Here is a 19,290-nt window from a genome sequence, read left to right as displayed (position 1 = left end):
ATGGTTGAGTACAGAAAGGCCTTAAAAACTGCTAGATCTGCCTATTTTTCAAAACTTTTAGAAGAAAATAAGCACAACCCTAGGTATTTATTTGATACAGTGGCTAAATTAACAAGAAATAAAGCTTCAACTTCTGATGTTTCCAAAGAGCACAGCAGTAATGACTTTATTAACTTCTTTACTTGCAAGATTGACAATATTAGAGAGAAAATTATAACCATGCAACCATCTACTACAGTATCGCGTCAGACAGTGCATTGTAGTGTCCCTGAGGAAAAATTCACTTTACTGCTTTAGGAGAGGAAAAATTGTCTAAATTTGTTAAATCATCAAAATCAACAACATGTATGTTAGACCCTATACCGACTAAGCGATTGAAAGAGATGCTTCCAGAGGTCATAGATCCTCTTCTTAATATCGTTAATTCATCTTTATCACTAGGATACATACTGAAAACTTTTAAGCTGGCTATTATTAAACCTCTTATTAAAAAACCACAACTTGATCCTAGAGAATTAGTAAATTACAGGCCGATCTCAAATCTCACTTTTCTGTCAAAATACTAGAAAAGGCAGTATCATCACAACTATGTTCCTTTTTTAGAAAGAAATAGTATCTGTGAGGATTTCCAGTCAGGATTTAGACCGTACCATAATACTGAGACTGCTCTCATTAGAGTTACTAATGATTTGCTCTTATCATCAGATCGTGGTTGTATCTCTCTATTAGTGTTACTGGATCTTAGTGCTGCATTTGACATTATTGATCACAATATTCTTTTAAATAGACTCAAAAATTATGTTGACATTAGTGGAATTGCATTGTCATGGTTTAAATCATACTTATCTGACCGTTATCAGTTTGTAGTAGTAAACAAAGAGATGTCATATCGATTACAAGTTCAATATGGAGTACCGCAAGGCTCAGTACTAGGACCGTTGCTGTTCACTCTGTACATGCTACCCTTGGGAGATATCATTAGGAAGCATAGCGTTAGTTTTCACTGTTACGCTGATGATACTCAGCTCTGTATTTCTTTGCGCCCTGACGAAACTTACCAATTCACAAAATTAACGGAATGCATAGCTGATATAAAAAAATTGGATGACCAGTAATTTCCTACTACTAAATTCAGAAAAAACAGAGATTATAATTTTTGGACCAAAAACTTCTTCACATAATAACCTAGAATACTGTCTAACACTTGATGGCTGCTCTGTTAAGTCTTCGTTGTCAGTTAGGAACCTGGGTGTGCTCTTTGATACCAATCTTTCATTTGAAGGCCATGTTTCTAGCATCTGTAAAACCGGATTCTTCCATCTTAAAAATATATCTAAACTACGACATATGCTCTAAATGACAAATGCAGAACAGTTAGTTCATGCGTTCATGACCTCAAAGCTAGATTACTGTAATGCTCTACTGGGTGGTTGTTCTGCTCACCTGTTAAACAAACTACAGCTCGTACAAAATGCAGCAGCTAGAGTTCTTACTAGAACTAGGAAGTATGACCATATTAGCCCAGTTCTGTCAACACTGCATTGGCTTCCTGTTAAACATCGTATAGATTTTAAAATCTTGCTAATTACTTACAAAGCACTAAATGGTTTAGCTCCCCAGTACCTGAGCGAGCTCTTAATGCATTATAGTCCTTCACGTCTATTGCGATCTCAGAATTCAGGCCAGCTGATAATACCTAGAATATCAAAATCAACTGCAGGTGGTAGATCCTTTTCCTATTTGGCACCTAAACTTTGGAACAATCTTCCTAGCACTGTTCGGGAAGCAGACACACTCTGTCAGTTTAAATCTAGACTAAAAACGCATCTCTTTAACCTGGCATACACATAACACATTATCAATTTATTTTTTCAAATCCGTTAAGGGATTATTAGGTCAGCCGGAACCGGGAACACTTCCTATAACACCAGATGTACTCATTACATCAGAAGAAGAATGGCATCTACGCTAATATTAGTCTTTCTGTTTATCCCGAGGTTTACCTTAGCCAACCGGATCCTACGCCTTGACACGACCACAATGCACCCCTGAAGTGTCAGCAGAGATTGAGTCAACTAGATCATCCATTGTGAAGGCCTCATCGACACGACAGCCAGTGGCACAGTTCCTCAACAAACCGTTCATACCGGCGTGATGAATACGATGGATTGAACTGGATTGAACTGGAATAAATACTTTGAATGTTGTGATCCTATCGGGCTTATGATAGCTACCTGAATCGTAACAAAGCACTGTTTGCCAGAGGAGAACTGGCCCCCGACTAAGCCTGGTTTCTCCCAAGGTTTTTTTCTCCATTTTAACACCTATTTGCCACCTGTTTGCTACCTGATGTCACCTGTTGGAGTTTGGGTTCCTTGCCGCTGTCGCCTTTGGCTTGCTTAGTTGGGGACACTTGACATTTGACATTTGATATTCAACAGTGCTTTGCATCTGCCTACATTGACAGCATTTTCTTTAAGAGCTGCTGTGCAGCCAAAATTATATACCATTTATTACTGTAAAGCTGCTTTGACACAATCTGCATTGTAAAAAGCGCTACATTAATAAAAGTGACTTGACTTGACTACTAAAAGTCACAGGACAGCGTTAATAAGTTTCTATGCTCCTGAATGTTTCTGTGTGTGCACAGCTCTGTGTGGGAGTGACCTATGTGTGTTTCAATGAAAACAGCACATTAATATAGAATGGCGATTAAACTGCATTGGAACTGCCTGTGCATTAAACAGTTTTATTGCACACCTTCCTTACACTCAAGTATTCAGACAGACTAGGGCTGGGTATCGATACAGGTGTCCAGATTTGATTCCGATTCACAAGATCTCAGTCAGTGTCAAAGATCTCAAAAGACTAATCCTTATGAAAGTTACAAAAATGTTTTTCAGTGAAGAGCATGAGTGATTTTCTTGTCTTTTGTAGTTTGATTAACAATTTCGAACACAAACTGCAGCAGGAATATTAAACATGTGAATACATTATATAATTTTCATTTTGGGTGAACTAATCCTTTAAGGTTTATCTGGTGAATTACTCACCTCTGTACCATCTCCAGCGTAGTGGATGCTGACTCCTGATACTCCAGATTGAACGCATAAAAGGAGCTGAAAAAGATGGCAAAAGCACTGGCGAAGTCATGCAGCTGGTTAGCTTCAAACAGGACCTTGCCCTCAATGCTGACCATCCAGTGTGTTACTCATGCTTTCATCATGTTCCATCTCTTGTAGCACAGCCTGGATGTCCTGGTTCCATTTTAGTCTCTGATTCAGGAAAAGGTTCACAATCCTCCTGCCCTTGGTGAGGAAAGCTTCATGGAGGCGTGTGTCAATATCAATGTCAGTGAGCATATGGAAATGACTGCAGAAACCTCTGCAGTCATTTCCTCTTTCGTGAAGAGAAATGGCCACTGCTCCTCAACTTCACACAGACTGGGAGGGGGCCAAGTATTTATCATGTGCCTCTGATAAATATAGGTCAATTCCATATTCTTTTCTACATCCATTTTCTCAACAGCTGTAGGTCCTTCTGACTTGAAGATAGTTACCAAGATCTTTCTCTTGTCTTCCAATGACTCTGCTGTTTCTCCTTGTGGAAGATTAGCTGGTTGCCATTTTGTACACCCATAACAATCCACATCTGTTCTGCTTCTTCTGATAGCAGCATCATTGCTGCTACTGTCATCACTAGACCTTTTCCTAGGCTGTCGGATTCGATTACTGACATTGTCTCTATTTACATGCTCAACTCTGGTTTTAAGCTGTCTGAACAGTGAATAATAACCGTACCCTAGCTGCTCACCTTCTCCAGTCTTATCAGAACAGGTCCCAGGGTACTTACATACAATTACTCTGGCCACTTCTGTACAGGCAGCTTTACTGGGGTTTTTGCAGTGTGCTTGCATTGCTTCAACAACAACTCTAATCAGTACCCTTCTGGTCCTCTGGGTGAGCCAAGCAACCTTTTTCCATGGCCTGTAACAGTCGTGCTGGCATTTTGTCCCATGGTACTTGGAAGCTGCTGATCCAGGACTTGTTTTGGTTTGAAGAAGTTTGTCTTTCAGAAGGGAGTGGGGAAATTTGTGTGGGACTGGGTGAAAATCCTTCTGGCAGGATAAGTACAGGGAGTGAAACACTAGGTTCCTGACCCTCTGAAGAAGTTGAGGCCACTTGCCCATTTGCTTCAACAAAAAGTTTTAGAGTTCCACATAAATTCCACATGCACAGATACAATATTCACACATTAATAAATTGCAGCAGGGCTCAACACTAAGGATTTTTTTCCACTGCCTCGATTTTTTTTCTACTGACACTGCAAAAATGTATTTTCTTGCTTAGATTTTTTTTTTAAGTCCAAATATCTACAAATTCTTAAATCAAGAAGCATTTTCTAGACAAGTAAAAAAAATAATAATTTTGTTATCAGAAAAAAATAAATTAAAATTAAGTGAGTTTTTGCTAAAAAACAAGCAAAATAATCTGCCAGAATAATCAGAATAATCTTGTTTTCGGTTTTAAATAAGATTATTTTGCTTACCGCATTGGCAGATTATTTTGCTTGTTTTAAGCAATTTTAACTTATTTTTTCTGAAAACAAGACATTAATTTTTACTTGTCCAGAAAATGCTTCTTGATTCAAGAAGTTTTAGATACTTGGACTGGAAACAAGACAAATAATCTAAGTAAGAAAAGCATTTTTTGTAGTGCAGTTCCATCAGCTGGTCAGAGTGTCTTTCATGCTGTCACTGGGCAGTCCTTACTGTCCATTCACACCGCCGTGGGTGAGAGCGTCAAGGTGGCAGGAAGTCATTCATTTTCCATGCGAGCCAGCGGCAAGCTCCACGAGCAGTGGTGCAGCGCTTCTTGGACGGTGTGGGTGTTGAGGAGAGTTGAAATCAGGTCAACTTTATGGTAATGAGCTATGACACGGTTCAGCGGCAACCAATCGGAATGTAGAAGTTCTCCGCTTGAGATGATTCCAGAGAACGCAGTCGTGTAAACTTGGGTTCTGACCAAACATTAGTTCCCAAGCAAAATGGAGGAGAGGTTGATAATTGCTGTGGCTGGTTTCCCAATAATATACAACGTGTGTCCCTGTTTGCGTACAGGGTCATAAATAAGAAAAATGATGCGTGTACCAAGCAAGGTGTCTGTTAGCAAGCAAGTTAATGTCGAGCCCTGTTGCAGTTATATTTGAGAAAGTACGCAATGCTTGGGGTAATCATACCCCTTAAAATTAAGTCAATTCAAATAGGCTTTAATTAAATGATTAGTTTGCCCCAAAATGAAAATTCTATGTGAGTAGATTATACAGTAAATATTGAGAGATTATTAAATATTGAGAGATTACTGATACTTTGAGTGTTTTTGAGATGATGAGGCTGGTTTTCTCTGTTGCAGATGAATGGGAGCATTCCACACTGAAGATATGTTGAAGCACACAGGTAATATCCAGGTAAGTACATAGGGCTTTTTTACCATGAGAGAGACGAAGGAAACCACAGAATTTCGACGAAAGAGACTGCAGAAGTTCAGCGAAGAAGGCCGCAGGAGTTCAGTGAAGGAGATCGATGTAGTTTAATGAAGGAGATCGCAGGAGTTTAATGAAGGAGGTCACTGGAATTCAGTTAAGGAGATCATTATAGTTCAATGAGAGAGCTTATGGATATCCACAACTTGATGGGTAAGTAGTCTGTGTCCAAGGCGGAAGCCAGACGAAGACTGATGTGTAGTGTGCTTTTATGCATGGATGATTCACTCATAAGGGGATTGAAGGCAGATGTGGGTGATTAGAACCAAAGACTTTATGTACAGAAAGACAGTGCACTCATATTACTATGAATGGGAGAAATTGCAATGCGCAATATGGCAGAATAAGTCTCACCTTCTAAAGAAAAGGGCCAATCGTTGATTTGTAAAGTCATTGCATCACTGCAGCTGCTGTTAGAAGCTCTGGTTCCTATAGTAACAATCGAGTGTTCTGAGACGCACCAAAATTAAATCTGTTCATCCTATAAAGACATTGTGTCTCTTCTCAAGACTTGAATTAATCCACTTGGTTCATATGGATTTATTTATTTTTTCTATTCTTTTAACATTTTGAAGCGTCAGAGTCTTAGGTGAACAGACATTCAATGGAGGGACAAAAAACATCTCCATTAAAAAATATCTCCATTTGTGTTCCAAAGATGAACAAATTTCTTATGGGTTTGGAACAACAGGAGGGTGAGTGTCATGAAACAGGAGAGGACATGCAGGACACGGAGGTAAACATAACAGCTCTTTATTACAATAGGGCAGTTGGAGACGGATGTCCCTGGTGGAGAGCCGGACCTTCTATCCTGGATGGTAGGTGGGTGTAGCAGCTCTTCTGACATCGGCCTCACTCTTGTGCCTCTGGACTGCCCCTTGCAGATGGACACGAGCTAAGTCCCACACCCGCTTGCTCTTCTGAAACCAGTGGTTAACAGCTGGAACCTTGGATGGCTCACCTAACCACAAAAACAGGGGCAGTTGGTAGCTGATTATGAATTGGAAAGGGTGAGTCCTGTGGTTTTCTGAAGAGAGTTTTGTGCATACACATTAGGAAGGGGTTCCAGCTATGTTGATGATGGTGGCAGTATGACTGCAGGAAATGTCCAATTTCTTGAATCTTGCATATCAAGCTCACAGATACTTCAAGAAGATGAAAGAAGGGTTTCCAGACATGAGAGGTGAATTGTGAGCCTCTATCTGACAAGATATCTTCTGGTAACCTGAAGTTGAGGAAGATTTTTTGGAAAAAGCCTTGGCTGTTTCCATGGCAGTGGATAGACCTTTGAATGGGATGAGTTTGCAGGCTTTGGAGATCCGGACGACTAGGATGCAGGTGTTTTTGTCAGATGAATGTAGGTTGGTAACAACACCTATTCCCAGATGAGACCATGGACGGTGAGGAATGAGTAGAGGATGGAGCTTGCCTTCCAGTAGGTGTCTCTGTGTTTTAGAGATGGCACAGACTAACTGTTGGACGTCCTGGGTCATACTTGTCTACCAGTAGCATTCCCCGAGATGATCGGAACAGAACTCACTCCATTTGGTCACTTCTCCGGTGGACCAGGAAATGACGGGCTAATGGTTCTGCAGCCAGGGGCTTCCCAGGATGACGCCAGCTGTAGAGTACAAATTGTTGTGAATATGTTGTTGTCGCTCAGATTGGGTAAGATGGAATGAATCAACCTGGATAAGTTCGCTGGGTGCTGCTGCTAGAGAAGCTGATATTAAAAAGTAAAAGGATTGCAATGGCGGTGAGTCCAGTTGGCATGCTGAAATGCAATGAGCCACACAAATTATTGAATCAGTTTTCTGGAAGGAGGAAGAATTTACTGTTTGGGAATTTGGACTGCTTCAGCCAAAGTATCTGGATTTTCAGGTTTCATTGTGATTTCTTGTTGTTGCAGTTGTTTGGTCTTGTTGTTGCAGTTGTTATTAAAAGGTTGGTGGTGATCTGGAAGATCTTCAGACAGGTGAGTTATGAGAATAAGCAGTTCAAATGACAGTCACACTTAACTGACATGGATTTCTGCTTGCAGGATTAAAGACAAGCATTTTGACAACTGGTCCGAAGAAACAACTCTCTGGAAGAGGATGATGGAGGTAGGCATGGAAGGTGAGTAGTCAGGGGTTAACTATCTATTTAAAGACATTCTGCTGTGAATAAGATTGCACTCACCATTTTTAAAAGCTTGGATGAGTTTTCGGCTCTGTATTGGAGTCAGAAAAGGAGTAATGTCATCGGTTCCAACAAATATAAGGTCTTCTCTTTTACTGACACCAATAATATCTATCAGGTGTGCAACAAGTGTCCTCAGCATCTCATCCTCAAGTTCAGGCAGTGTCTTTTTAATTTCACATTGTAAGCTTTCAGTATCCATATCTGTAGTGATTTAGAAAAGGTATATTGCATGATGCAGGGATACAACATTTAGTCCTGAAGCTTGATATATCGGAAGAGGGTAGTAATCGCACAAACTATCAGCATGAACACACAGAAATTTTTCTTCTGAAATTCCTAAGCAATGAAGTCCAAGATCGCTCAAAAGCACTGACTGAAGCATGTCAACCACAAAGTGCACTTGTGTATGGCTGATAAAAATCATTGATATCTTTGCAAAAATGAAGTCCTGATCTTTGGTGTTCAATGCAACAACAAACCCTTTTCTGTACTTTGTCCCTTTGTACACCACTGCTGACACTTCAGACATGATTTCTTTTGAAAAGCCAGCTGACCTTACAGCCTCTTGAAAACGACCACAATAAAGTTGCTCATCATATTCATTGACTTCACCAACGACTTGAACTGTGGGAGGAAACACTGAGCCACTGCAAAGGTAGGCTTGAAGCGACTGATGCCTTTCTGCCAGGGTTTTGCATAAATGAACAAAGTTGTGGAGTTTTCTGGCACATTCCTTAAAATATGAATGTTTACTCTCAAATCTGAGGGTCCACAAACGAATAAGAGGGCCAAAGTGCAGAATGAGGTCACTGTAGTGAAGTACAAACCCGATTCCAAAAAAGTTGGGACACTGTACAAATTGTGAATAAAAAAGGAATGCAATAATTTACAAATCTCATAAACTTATATTTTATTCACAATAGAATATAGATAACATATCAAATGTTGAAAGTGAGACATTTTGAAATGTCATGCCAAATATTGGCTCATTTTGAATTTCATGAGAGCTACACATTCCAAAAAAGTTAGGACAGGTAGCAATAAGAGTCCAGAAAAGTTAAATGTCCATATAAGGAACAGCTGGAGGACCAATTTGCAACTTATTAGGTCAACTGGCAACATGATTGGGTATAAAAAGAGCCTCTCAGAGTGGCAGTGTCTCTCAGAAGTCAAGATGGGCAGAGGATCACCAATTCCCCCAATGCTACGGCGAAAAATAGTGGAGCAATATCAGAAAGGAGTTTCTCAGAGAAAAATTGCAAAGAGTTTGAAGTTATCATCATCTACAGTGCATAATATTATCCAAAGATTCAGAGAATCTGGAACAATCTCTGTGCGTAAGGGTCAAGGCCGGAAAACCATACTGGATGCCCGAGACGGCACTGCATCACATACAGGAATGCTACTGTAATGGAAATCACAACATGGGCTCAGGAATACTTCCAGAAAACATTGTCGGTGAACACAATCCACCGTGCCATTCGCCGTTGCCGGCTAAAACTCTATAGGTCAAAAAAGAAGCCATATCTAAACATGATCCAGAAGCGCAGGTGTTTTCTCTGGGCCAAGGCTCATTTAAAATGGACTGTGGCAAAGTGAAAAACTGTTCTGTGATCAGACGAATCAAAATTTTAAGTTCTTTTTGGAAAACTGGGATGCCATGTCATCCGGACTAAAGAGGACAAGGACAACCCAAATTGTTATCAGCGCTCAGTTCAGAAGCCTGCATCTCTGATGGTATGGGGTTGCATGAGTGCGTGTGGCATGGGCAGCTTACACATCTGGAAAGGCACCATCAATGCTGAAAGGTATATCCAAGTTCTAGAACAACATATGCTCCCATCCAGACGTCGTCTCTTTCAGGGAAGACCTTGCATTTTCCAACATGACAATGCCAGACCACATACTGCATCAATTACAACATCATGGCTGCATAGAAGAAGGATCCGGGTACTGAAATGGCCAGCCTGCAGTCCAGATCTTTCACCCATAGAAAACATTTGCCGCATCATAAAGAAGAAGATGCGACAAAGAAGACCTAAGACAATTGAGCAACTAGAAGCCTGTATTAGACAAGAATGGGACAACATTCCTATTCCTAAACTTGAGCAACTTGTCTCCTCAGTCCCCAGACGTTTGCAGACTGTTATAAAAAGAAGAGGGGATGCCACACAGTGGTAAACATGGCCTTGTCCCAACTTTTTTGAGATGTGTTGATGCCATGAAATTTAAAATCAACTTATTTTTCCCTGATACATTTTCTCAGTTTTAACATTTGATATGTCATCTATGTTGTATTCTGAATAAAATATTGAAATTTGAAACTTCCACATCATTGCATTCCTTTTTTATTCACAATTTGTACAGTGTCCCAACTTTTTTGGAATTGGGTTTGTAGTTCCACATCCGTAAGACCATTTTTAATGAAATCTGAGAGCTTTCTGTCCCTCCATATAGATCCAGCTACAACTTTCAAGGTCCAGAAAGGTGAAAAAGACATCATTAAAATACTCCATGTGACTCCAGTGGTTTAACCTAATTTTTTTATTTATGAAGTGACACAGGCGCTTTATTTGCACAAAAAAAGCACAATTTACCACTTTATTTACAAAATAATATTCTTTGACGGGCGAGTCTGAACACAACACACATGCATCATAATTTTAAAAAATAAAGTGGAAATGTTGTTTATTGAAGTCACCATTATGGAGATCAGTATTTGCTTTAGTTGGGCTCTTGACTCTTGTTCACTTATTTCGCTTTCTGCAATTGCAATGGTTTTTTTTAAAAAAACATTTGTGCATTGTTTAAGAAAGATAAAACACAGATCAGTCGATCTGTCACAGATTGTGACAGATTTAAGTAGTTGTGTTGTCAAAGCATTATTAAATGTAATAAGTTAAGCTGTTATGCCACAAAGATTTGCTTTATTTTGGCTCTTGAGCATATGAATCTTAATGGTAAATGAGATCAGTGAATGAGACTATAATTTGATGATTAGAGAAAAATTAATGTTAAAAAAATCAAGAGTTAAGAGCCCAACTAAAACAAACACTAATCACTATAATGGTGAATTCAAACTAAACTATTATTTTCAATAAAACATCAACATCTAAAACTCTGTTAATTCTCAATTATTCTTAATTGTTAGCAATAAGTGAAGCTGGTAATGCTCTGGTGGAGTTAATCCTCTGCTGAGATCTTGAGAGATATACCCCCGGTTTTACAGACAAGGCTTAAGGCTAGTCCCAGACTAAAATGAATGTTTGAGCCCTCTCAACTGAAAATAACTTGCACTGAACTATCTTAAAATATGTTGGTGCCATTGTTTTGTCTCAACATGCACACCAATAATGTCTTTTCTAAGGCATTTTTATAAAAGCTGCTTAAATATTTTAATTTAACTAAGGCCTAGTGCTGGCTTAAGCTAAGCCCTGTCTGTGAAATCAGGCCTTAAAGGGTAAGTTCACCCAAAAATGAAAATTACCCCATGATTTACTCACCCTTAAGCCATCCTAGGTGTATATGACATTCTTCTTTCAGATGAATATAATCAGATTTATATTAAATAATGTCCAGGGTAATCCATGCTTTATACTGGGAGTGGATGGTGCCCCAAATTCTAAAGACAGAAAAAATGCAGCCATCCATTATAAAAGAAGTCCACACTGCTCCGAGGAGTTAATAAAGGCCTTCTGAAGTGAAGCGATGCATTTGTGTAAGAAAAATATCCATATTTAAAACTTTATAAACTGTAATCTCTAACTTCCGCTAGCTGTCATACGCAGATTCATGAGAGAGTGGTGTTCCAGCTTGTGACGTAAGATGCATGCGCAGCGTGAGCTCCGGTGAGAATATTCTAGTCTCACGAGAACCAAGTTGTGTACAGCAAAGGAAATCCACGTAAAGAAGCAAATTATTTGAGCTATACTCTACATTTTATTAATGTTAAAATGCTGATTTCTTGTGAATATCTGGGTTGCTTCAACAGAGCTAAAGTTTTGAGATTACGTGTGCCGATATCAAAGGGAGTTGCAGAGCGTTGTGCGTGACTGGCTGCCGCTTCAAACCTGGATTGTTTGTTTGTATGTTTTGCTGCACTGATCAGGTTACTGCTTTGTTTGTATTTCTATATCACCATCGGATTACTGTGCTTTTCGGATTACTCCAATTATAACTGTTGGTGCTTTGGACTTGATTGTTGACTGCAATTTTTACTGCCTGCAAATTTGCCATCGGGCTGCTGCGAGCTCTCCACCCTGTTGCGTCTTCCACCACTTTCGGCTCATCAGATGGGTGAGTAACCGCTCTCTCTATCAGTTGCGCGGTTTGTTTACTGCTCGCTATCTGGGTGTGTTGTCTCCCTCTTCGCCTGCTGTTTTTGGTGATGTGACTTATGGGGTTTGGCTAACATGGTTTTCACTAGTGATTGGCATTTACTCTGACAATATAAACATGCCTCGGCCAACAGTATTTCAGTTTGTTTTGCTGCTGCAGCCTCCTCCATCTCCCGGAGTTCCTGGTTGGTATACTCCGGTTCAAACAAATATGGCTGGGCAAAAAACAAAGTCTTCTCTTGGCTTATATTAAAATTCTACGACATTTTTCTTAACAAATCCTAGTTTTGTACTTTTAATTTATGACCGGTGTTTTGTTTTGCTCTCTTCTCTGCGCTTCCGTGTACGTCACCGGAGCTCACACTGCGCATGTGTCCTACGTCATAAGCTGGGACGCCACTCTCTTGTGAACGCGCATATGACAGTTAGCGGAAGCTAGAGATTACAGTTCATAAAGTTTTAAATATGGATATTTTTCTAAATATGGATATTGCTTTGCTTCAGAAGGCCTTTATTAACCCCCCGGAGCAGTGTGGACTTCTTTTATAATGGATGCCTGCATTTTTTCTGTCTTTAGAATTTGGGGCACCATCCACTCCCATTATAAAGCATGGATTAGCCTGGACATTATTTAATGTAACTCCGATATAATATTTGTCTGAAAGAAGAATGTCATATACACCTAGGATGGCTTGAGGGTGAGTAAATCATGGGGTAATTTTCATTTTTGGGTGAACTATCCCTTTAATGTCTTCTTTCATCTTCAGTTGATTTCATCTCAGGCTGTGGCTGCAAGTCAGCTGTAGTCCTTGTGTTTCTCTGTAAATCATTGATTCTGCTTGTTAATAGCAGGTGTCTTCAATAATCGAACAATCATCACTCACTTAATCACTTAACCCTTTAAGACTGGATGGAGCGTCGACGCTCCCATTTGCGTCTCTCTTTAAGAGCCAATAAAAAACTGAAATTCTTTTTGCATACAAAACCAGAGACTTTACACGTTCAGATCAAGCCTCCAACATGGTTCTGTTGCATTGTTTTCACCCTCTAATGAGTCTGAGTAATATGCGTTTACAACAAAAACAGCACAGCCGCTAACTGAATACAAATATGTAGATTTCACGTCCTCAGAACTTCATGAAAAATGCACAGATCATAGAAAATGGCACATCATTATTTAAAGCAGATTCTCACGATTAAAATTAACCAACATAATAATGAAATCAACATAATATATTGTGTTGGTCGCAAGGTTACTCACGGAATGATTTAACATACTTGGCTAAAAACATGTCTCTCATCTTTCCGGGATGTAGTGTGTATCCAATGTCCCGGACCCACCCATGTCCGTTTTCCAATGTGGAATAACACACAATAGGTATCATCTTAAAGCTTAGAAACTCAGCTTTTTAATGCATCTAACCATTTTGAAAAACTCCTTTCGAATGCTGAGAAGTGCCTCTAAACCGGAGTTTATCTGGCTGCGAAAAAATGCATAACAATTTATTCAACTATACTTTATGCTATCTCCACAAAATTTGAACCAGATGCAGCTCACATGCGGTAGAGCATCACCAAAAAATATATTTTCTCCGATCTTATTGCCTTCCTGAGTTATTCCATGTCAAATAAAAAAAAAAAAAAAATGAAAAATTATAAAAACATTATATATATTTTTTGTCTTTTCTCAGCATGACAATGTCCAAATATAATGTAATTTATATTTTCTAAAAATTTAAAAAAGTGTTCTATCAAATAATACCTACCTTTTGACTCTCCTTGCTACAGTTTTGGAGTTATGAGTCTTTACTTTTGTGTATGTCGCTCAGAAAAAAAAAAAAAAAAAAAAAAAACTCTAAAAAAGCCTTCAGGTCTTAAAGGGTTAATTAGTCTGTTCTCTAACACTGTTTTGGTGTTACTTAACACCCTGCTGGTGGTTCCATATGAACACCAAGTGATGCTCATTTAACACTGGTGATTTTGTTGTGCACACTTAGAAGTTCTGAAATTGACCTATTCACTTGCACTTTTTCAATATTTATTTGATTTTTATCTTATCTGGTCTTTCTTGAGTTATTTAAATGTTTTTTCCCCCCTGTGAAGAACCATCCTCTGTAGATTTCTTGTTTTGTTCATTCTCGATTCATAGAAACTTTCACATTCCAGTGGAGAGAACAAAAGACAACTAAAGTTCACAGACTCCACCCCTCCTGTGCACTGAGAAACTTCTTCCTTGTTCATGAAGAGATTCATCGACACCTCAACACACAGGTATCACCTTTCTTTCTGTATAATTTTTTTTTTATTGAATGTTTTATTTTGTAAAAAATGTAAATATATATCCGTTTAAGATATAACAAGTGTTTAGTTTAATTATTTACTTTAATTACGTACTGTCTATATTGGTTGCTTTCATTTTGATCTTGATATTTTTATCTAAAAAAACAAAAAACAAAAAACAAATCTGTGTGTCTGTATTTGTTCAGTGTTGTAAACTATAAACATTTGGTAACATAGGATATACACTATAGCCTACAAAAACCATAAAATCAAAATAATTTAAAAATGTTGCAATTAGCTCATTTCATCGTAAAGATTGTCATTGGGTGTAAGGCGGTATAATTCAAAACAAATGTATTCAGTTAAACATTAAATTATTATTTATCTTGCATTATGTTGTTTTTAACTGTGTATTATACAGTAGCCTGTATAATGTCATTTCAAGCTACACAGGCTTTTTTCTGCATTGAAAAAGTTTTGGCGGCCGCCAAAGCCTTATTTGATCAGTTATTGTGATTTGAGTGCAGATGACTGCTGCGCTTGTGATAGGCCACATGTTAACTGACGGAGAGAACGAGCAGATCTCCTCCACTGTGCGCACACACATTTTCTATCTTCAAACTAAGCACCGTCTTGCTCTCCTCCCTCGCACATATTAATCTAAATCAACTGGCACGATGTTAAAAGTTCGGAAGACCGAATCCATGTTTCAAGTGGCGCATTCGGGGAATTGTTTTCCCTGAATTATCGCTGGGTGTGAATAGTGCTCAAAAAAACGTCACCTTATCTTCTCTGACATGCAGCTGACATAAACCACAGTTTCAATAAACGAAAAAAAAAAAAAAAATCCTATCCAGTGATGAAGTGTTTTCTGTGTTGACAAATCTTTTGCGATGTCCTAACAGCCGGGATTCGCACACAACGCGTCCACGTCCGTTAATGTCCGACTCGCGACCTAATGACTCGTTTGAACCGATTAATTTTAATGAATGGTTAAAACAACTGATCTGTCCAACACTGAACCCGCGAGATGTCACTGTCTGAATCGGTTTGAATAACTAATCATTTACACAGAACACTTCTGAAATGATAATGTAAGTGTGCTTACCTTTAGCAAGAGTGGTTAGCAAGATTAAGCTTTAATAATCCACAGTATTTTCAGGTTATTTATATGACAATATATAGTAAATTACTTATAAAATCAGTTAGTTTAGGCTGGATTGAGGTGAAACGAGAACAAAGCAAGTTGTTGTTAGCTAGGTGCATTCAATTGTATATGGTAGAAAATTAGACTATTAGTTAAAATAAAATGTAATGCTACGTTTTAATGCTACTTTTTAATATTGATTATTAATTATTATTAATATGTATATACCAAAATAATTATAAGGTCTGGCAAAGAAGCATCTTCTCTTACAAAGCTATGAAATCACAGATTTGTTTGCAAAGAGGGCAAGAAAGGATTACAGTGAGTGGCAGGTAATTTATTGTCAGTAGGGCTCACAGATCACATGGGTAGGGTACTTTTTACTGTTTGTGTGGATGACCATGTCTGACAGCTACCACCGAAGACCATTTTTACTCAGGAAAAACCTCACTAATTAAATATAAATCAACACTGAAGGTTGTATGAACACAGCCAAAACACCTGGAGGCATAAAACCTGTTCTACTGGTTCAGTGGCACAAGATAATCACATGTAGGTTAAAGTGACACATACAGCAGATAGTCAAGTTTACTTACTACTTATGTACAGTTTGCTTCAAAGCAGCTTTACAATGCTTTGAAAGCTTTACAGCACAAACAATGTCAGAAAATGAAGTTATTCAATGTTATATCAATTGTTTCAATTTAAAGCTTAATTGATAGGTTTTAGGGATGTGCAACAGTGACCGAGTAGGCTACTCGACCTTTTAGATGCTTCCTTATTAAAACATTGCTGCATCATAATCAAACACTGTTCTAATCACGTTTTCATGTTTTCATAGACAGGTTTTAATGTCAGATTTTTTTATTTTTAAAATTCATTTTTCTTACAGTCTTCAGATATTTTCATTATCTCCATGACGGCCATGCCCCACCCCCCGAGTACTTGATTAACCGTTTTTCAAACCTATCAATGATCGAAATGAAAAATTGCCAAAAATGCCCATCCCTAATAGGTTTTACCAACTATTATTTGCCAACTATTATTTTCCCCTGACTGAGCAAACCAAAGGCGACAGTGGCAAGGAACAAAAACCTCCATCAGGTGACAGGAGTGGAGAAACTACACTCAGTACTCCTCTGGCTTTACAGTATGAACACAGTGTGGATTGATGATAAAATCATAAACAGCAGGTTAAAGCAGCTAATTCACCTTGGAGACAGACATGGATCTTGACAGAAACAGCTGAAATCATAATGTAGTTAGTGGTTGTAGTCTGACTGACAACAGAAGGCTCACTGGGTATGTACATGATACATGCACTAATTTTGGTCAGAATGAATCTAATCCGATTTTAGATTCTGGATGTCCTGTTTATATGAACCCTTAAACGCTGCAATTTCATATTTTCTGAATAAAACTTTTAGCGCATGTGTAGTGCCACAGCAATAATATCCCTGAGAGCCAGTTTAAACTGACTGTTTTACAGTGTGCAAAGGAAAAATCCAGTCCTGCAGTAGAATGCAAATTTGGTGTAAGCGAAGAATTTGTGAGAATCTGGTGAGAAGGTAAAATAACACTTAGTAAATTGAAGAAGAATAAAGGAGCTAATCGTGGACACAAAGCCTGCCTGAGCTGTAGGAAAAAGTTTACAGATGTGTTTCTTGAACAGGGCGCTGCTAGCAGAGGCGTGTCCACTGTCCACTGTACGTCTCTGTGCACGTAACTTTCATTTTGTAAATTCATTTAGACTTGATAAATACTGTTTATTCGAACACTATTATATTATGCACTGGTATTTCACATTATTTCAGTATTTAATAATAAAATGCGACTTATACACCAATACAATCAAATTTTTTTTCCCTCTAATTGTTAAATTTTCCAAGGATCAGCATTTTCCACTAAAAAGTGATCGGGCAGACCAAATCGTAAGTCGTAGAGACTTGAAACTTTGAGGGCTGGTAGTACTCATACCACCTACAACGTCACCAAGGCTTGCCCCGATCGGCCTGACGAGGGCGCTGTCAGCGGTCAAAGGTACGAAAAGGCTCATAAGTCCTGAACCGTTAGGCCTAGGCTCAAGTGTTTCATTGGAATCCTTGGCTCAAGGCGGACAGGATCGAATGCATTTCGCCGTGCCGAAATTTCAGGGTATTTTGGAATTTTTGAAAACCTGCTTTTGCGAATTAGTCCTAGGTTTTTGACCCAATCAGAATCAAACCAGTGCAGTGAGATTCTCTGGAGTCTGATTGTCAATAATTATCAAAAACAAAGTTGAAATTCCGATTCAGGGTCCCTAAGAGCTGCCAAAACCTTCAAGGTGGGTGGAGCCACTTTACTAAATTGGCTATAACTCGTGGACGTAATGAGATATTTTCACCAAACTCAGCACACCTATGTAAGAGCTCATTCTGTGGTCGTGTAAAAAAGGACGTGGCAACTGGCCACTTGGTGGCGCTATAACAGGAAAAAAAAGTGAAAACGGCTATAACTACTTCACCGTTAGTCTGAGCAACTTGAAAATTGCCGTGCATTGTCTTCGTCCGAGGGGCCACCATTGTCTATGAGGACATTGACGCATCTCGAAAAACATCTCTGCCGTCGGCCACTGAAGCTTGAGCAGCTATCAGACAAGGTTAACGGAGGCCGATTGGAACTAAATTCGCTGGGCCTGTTTGACTCATGACCCTAGAGGCCTGTGAGAAATTCAAAAGGAATCGGCCACCGGGGGGCGCCTTCATGTGCATAAAGCATTGTGTATCGTGCAATTTTTCGTGTACGCCCACGACATTCGTACCACACCATTGTTCATCGAATCGTTCGTTAAATATTGGAGATTATTTCAAAAACCAACTTTGGTGAACTAGACAAAGCAAAAAATGCAAAAGAAGTGCGGGGTATGAGTTCTGTTTTGGTTCTCTTTGGGTGCAAGGGTTAGTTCAACTCGTAAAATTAAGGATGGTCCAAGGCACTCGAATCTTATAGAAAACTTTTTTAAAAAGCCTTTATTTCATCATGGCTAAATATTAAAACAGGTGACAAGTGCACAGTCTGCACACCTACGTGTTGCAGCTGAATTTGCCTTTGTCAGGGTGTGAGTAACAAACACATTGAGAGTTCATTTTGAGCAGCAATTAATTAGTCTAATGACAATCACCTGGTTATGCTACACAGGACAAGAAAGAGAGAAGAGAGGAAGTTTGACGATTACATAAATTAAATCAAACCCAGTATAATCAATATAAATGAACGAAATAAAAATAAAAGTAAATAAAAATAACATTGAATGAAGGAAAGTATATAAACCAGACTCCACAACTCAATGTATATAATCGATAATGTACATAGTGTAACTTAAATTTCTGAGAAAAAAAAAAAAATCAACAAGTATATTGAAGATAATCGGTATAGAACAGGTTTCTAGGTCAATAAGAGGAGGGATAGGGTTATTCTCTTCTACAGACAGAGTCATTCTGGATCTATACACTGAAAGCAACTAAATTTCCAGGATTAAATGGGGAATTAGACTTTGTACCTTTTTTGTAATAAGATGTTAGATCTGATAATTTTGTTGATTCTGGTTTGAATATATATATTATTGATTTGTGATATTCATGACATTGTTGAAAAGTGTTTTTTTTTTCTCAGAAATTTAAGTTACACTATGTACATTATCGATTATATACATTGAGTTGTGGAGTCTGGTTTATATACTTTCCTTCATTCAATGTTATTTTTATTTACTTTTATTTTTATTTCGTTCATTTATATTGATTATACTGTGTTTGATTTAATTTA

The 19,290-nt window shown here is 38.5% G+C and overlaps 1 protein-coding gene and 1 pseudogene across 1 annotated transcript in view; one reads left to right on the top strand and one right to left on the bottom strand.

The window, feature by feature from the left end:
- Positions 1-2,831: 2,831 nt before the first annotated feature.
- LOC127510180 (uncharacterized) lies at positions 2,832-7,053 on the bottom strand (annotated as a pseudogene).
- A 599-nt stretch (positions 7,054-7,652) lies between these two features.
- Positions 7,653-19,290, top strand: part of LOC127510179 (interferon-induced very large GTPase 1-like) — a 32,893-nt gene continuing 21,255 nt past the window's right edge. The window contains exon 1 of the mRNA XM_051889744.1: positions 7,653-7,659. Coding sequence (XP_051745704.1) covers positions 7,653-7,659 — 7 coding nt within the window. The remainder of the gene's footprint in view (positions 7,660-19,290) is intronic.

Source organism: Ctenopharyngodon idella, chromosome 3 (genome assembly GCF_019924925.1).
Source record: "Ctenopharyngodon idella isolate HZGC_01 chromosome 3, HZGC01, whole genome shotgun sequence".
Taxonomy (NCBI): Eukaryota; Metazoa; Chordata; class Actinopteri; order Cypriniformes; family Xenocyprididae; genus Ctenopharyngodon; species Ctenopharyngodon idella.
Note: the sequence above shows the minus strand (reverse complement) of the source record. Positions and strands in the feature narration are given on the sequence as shown.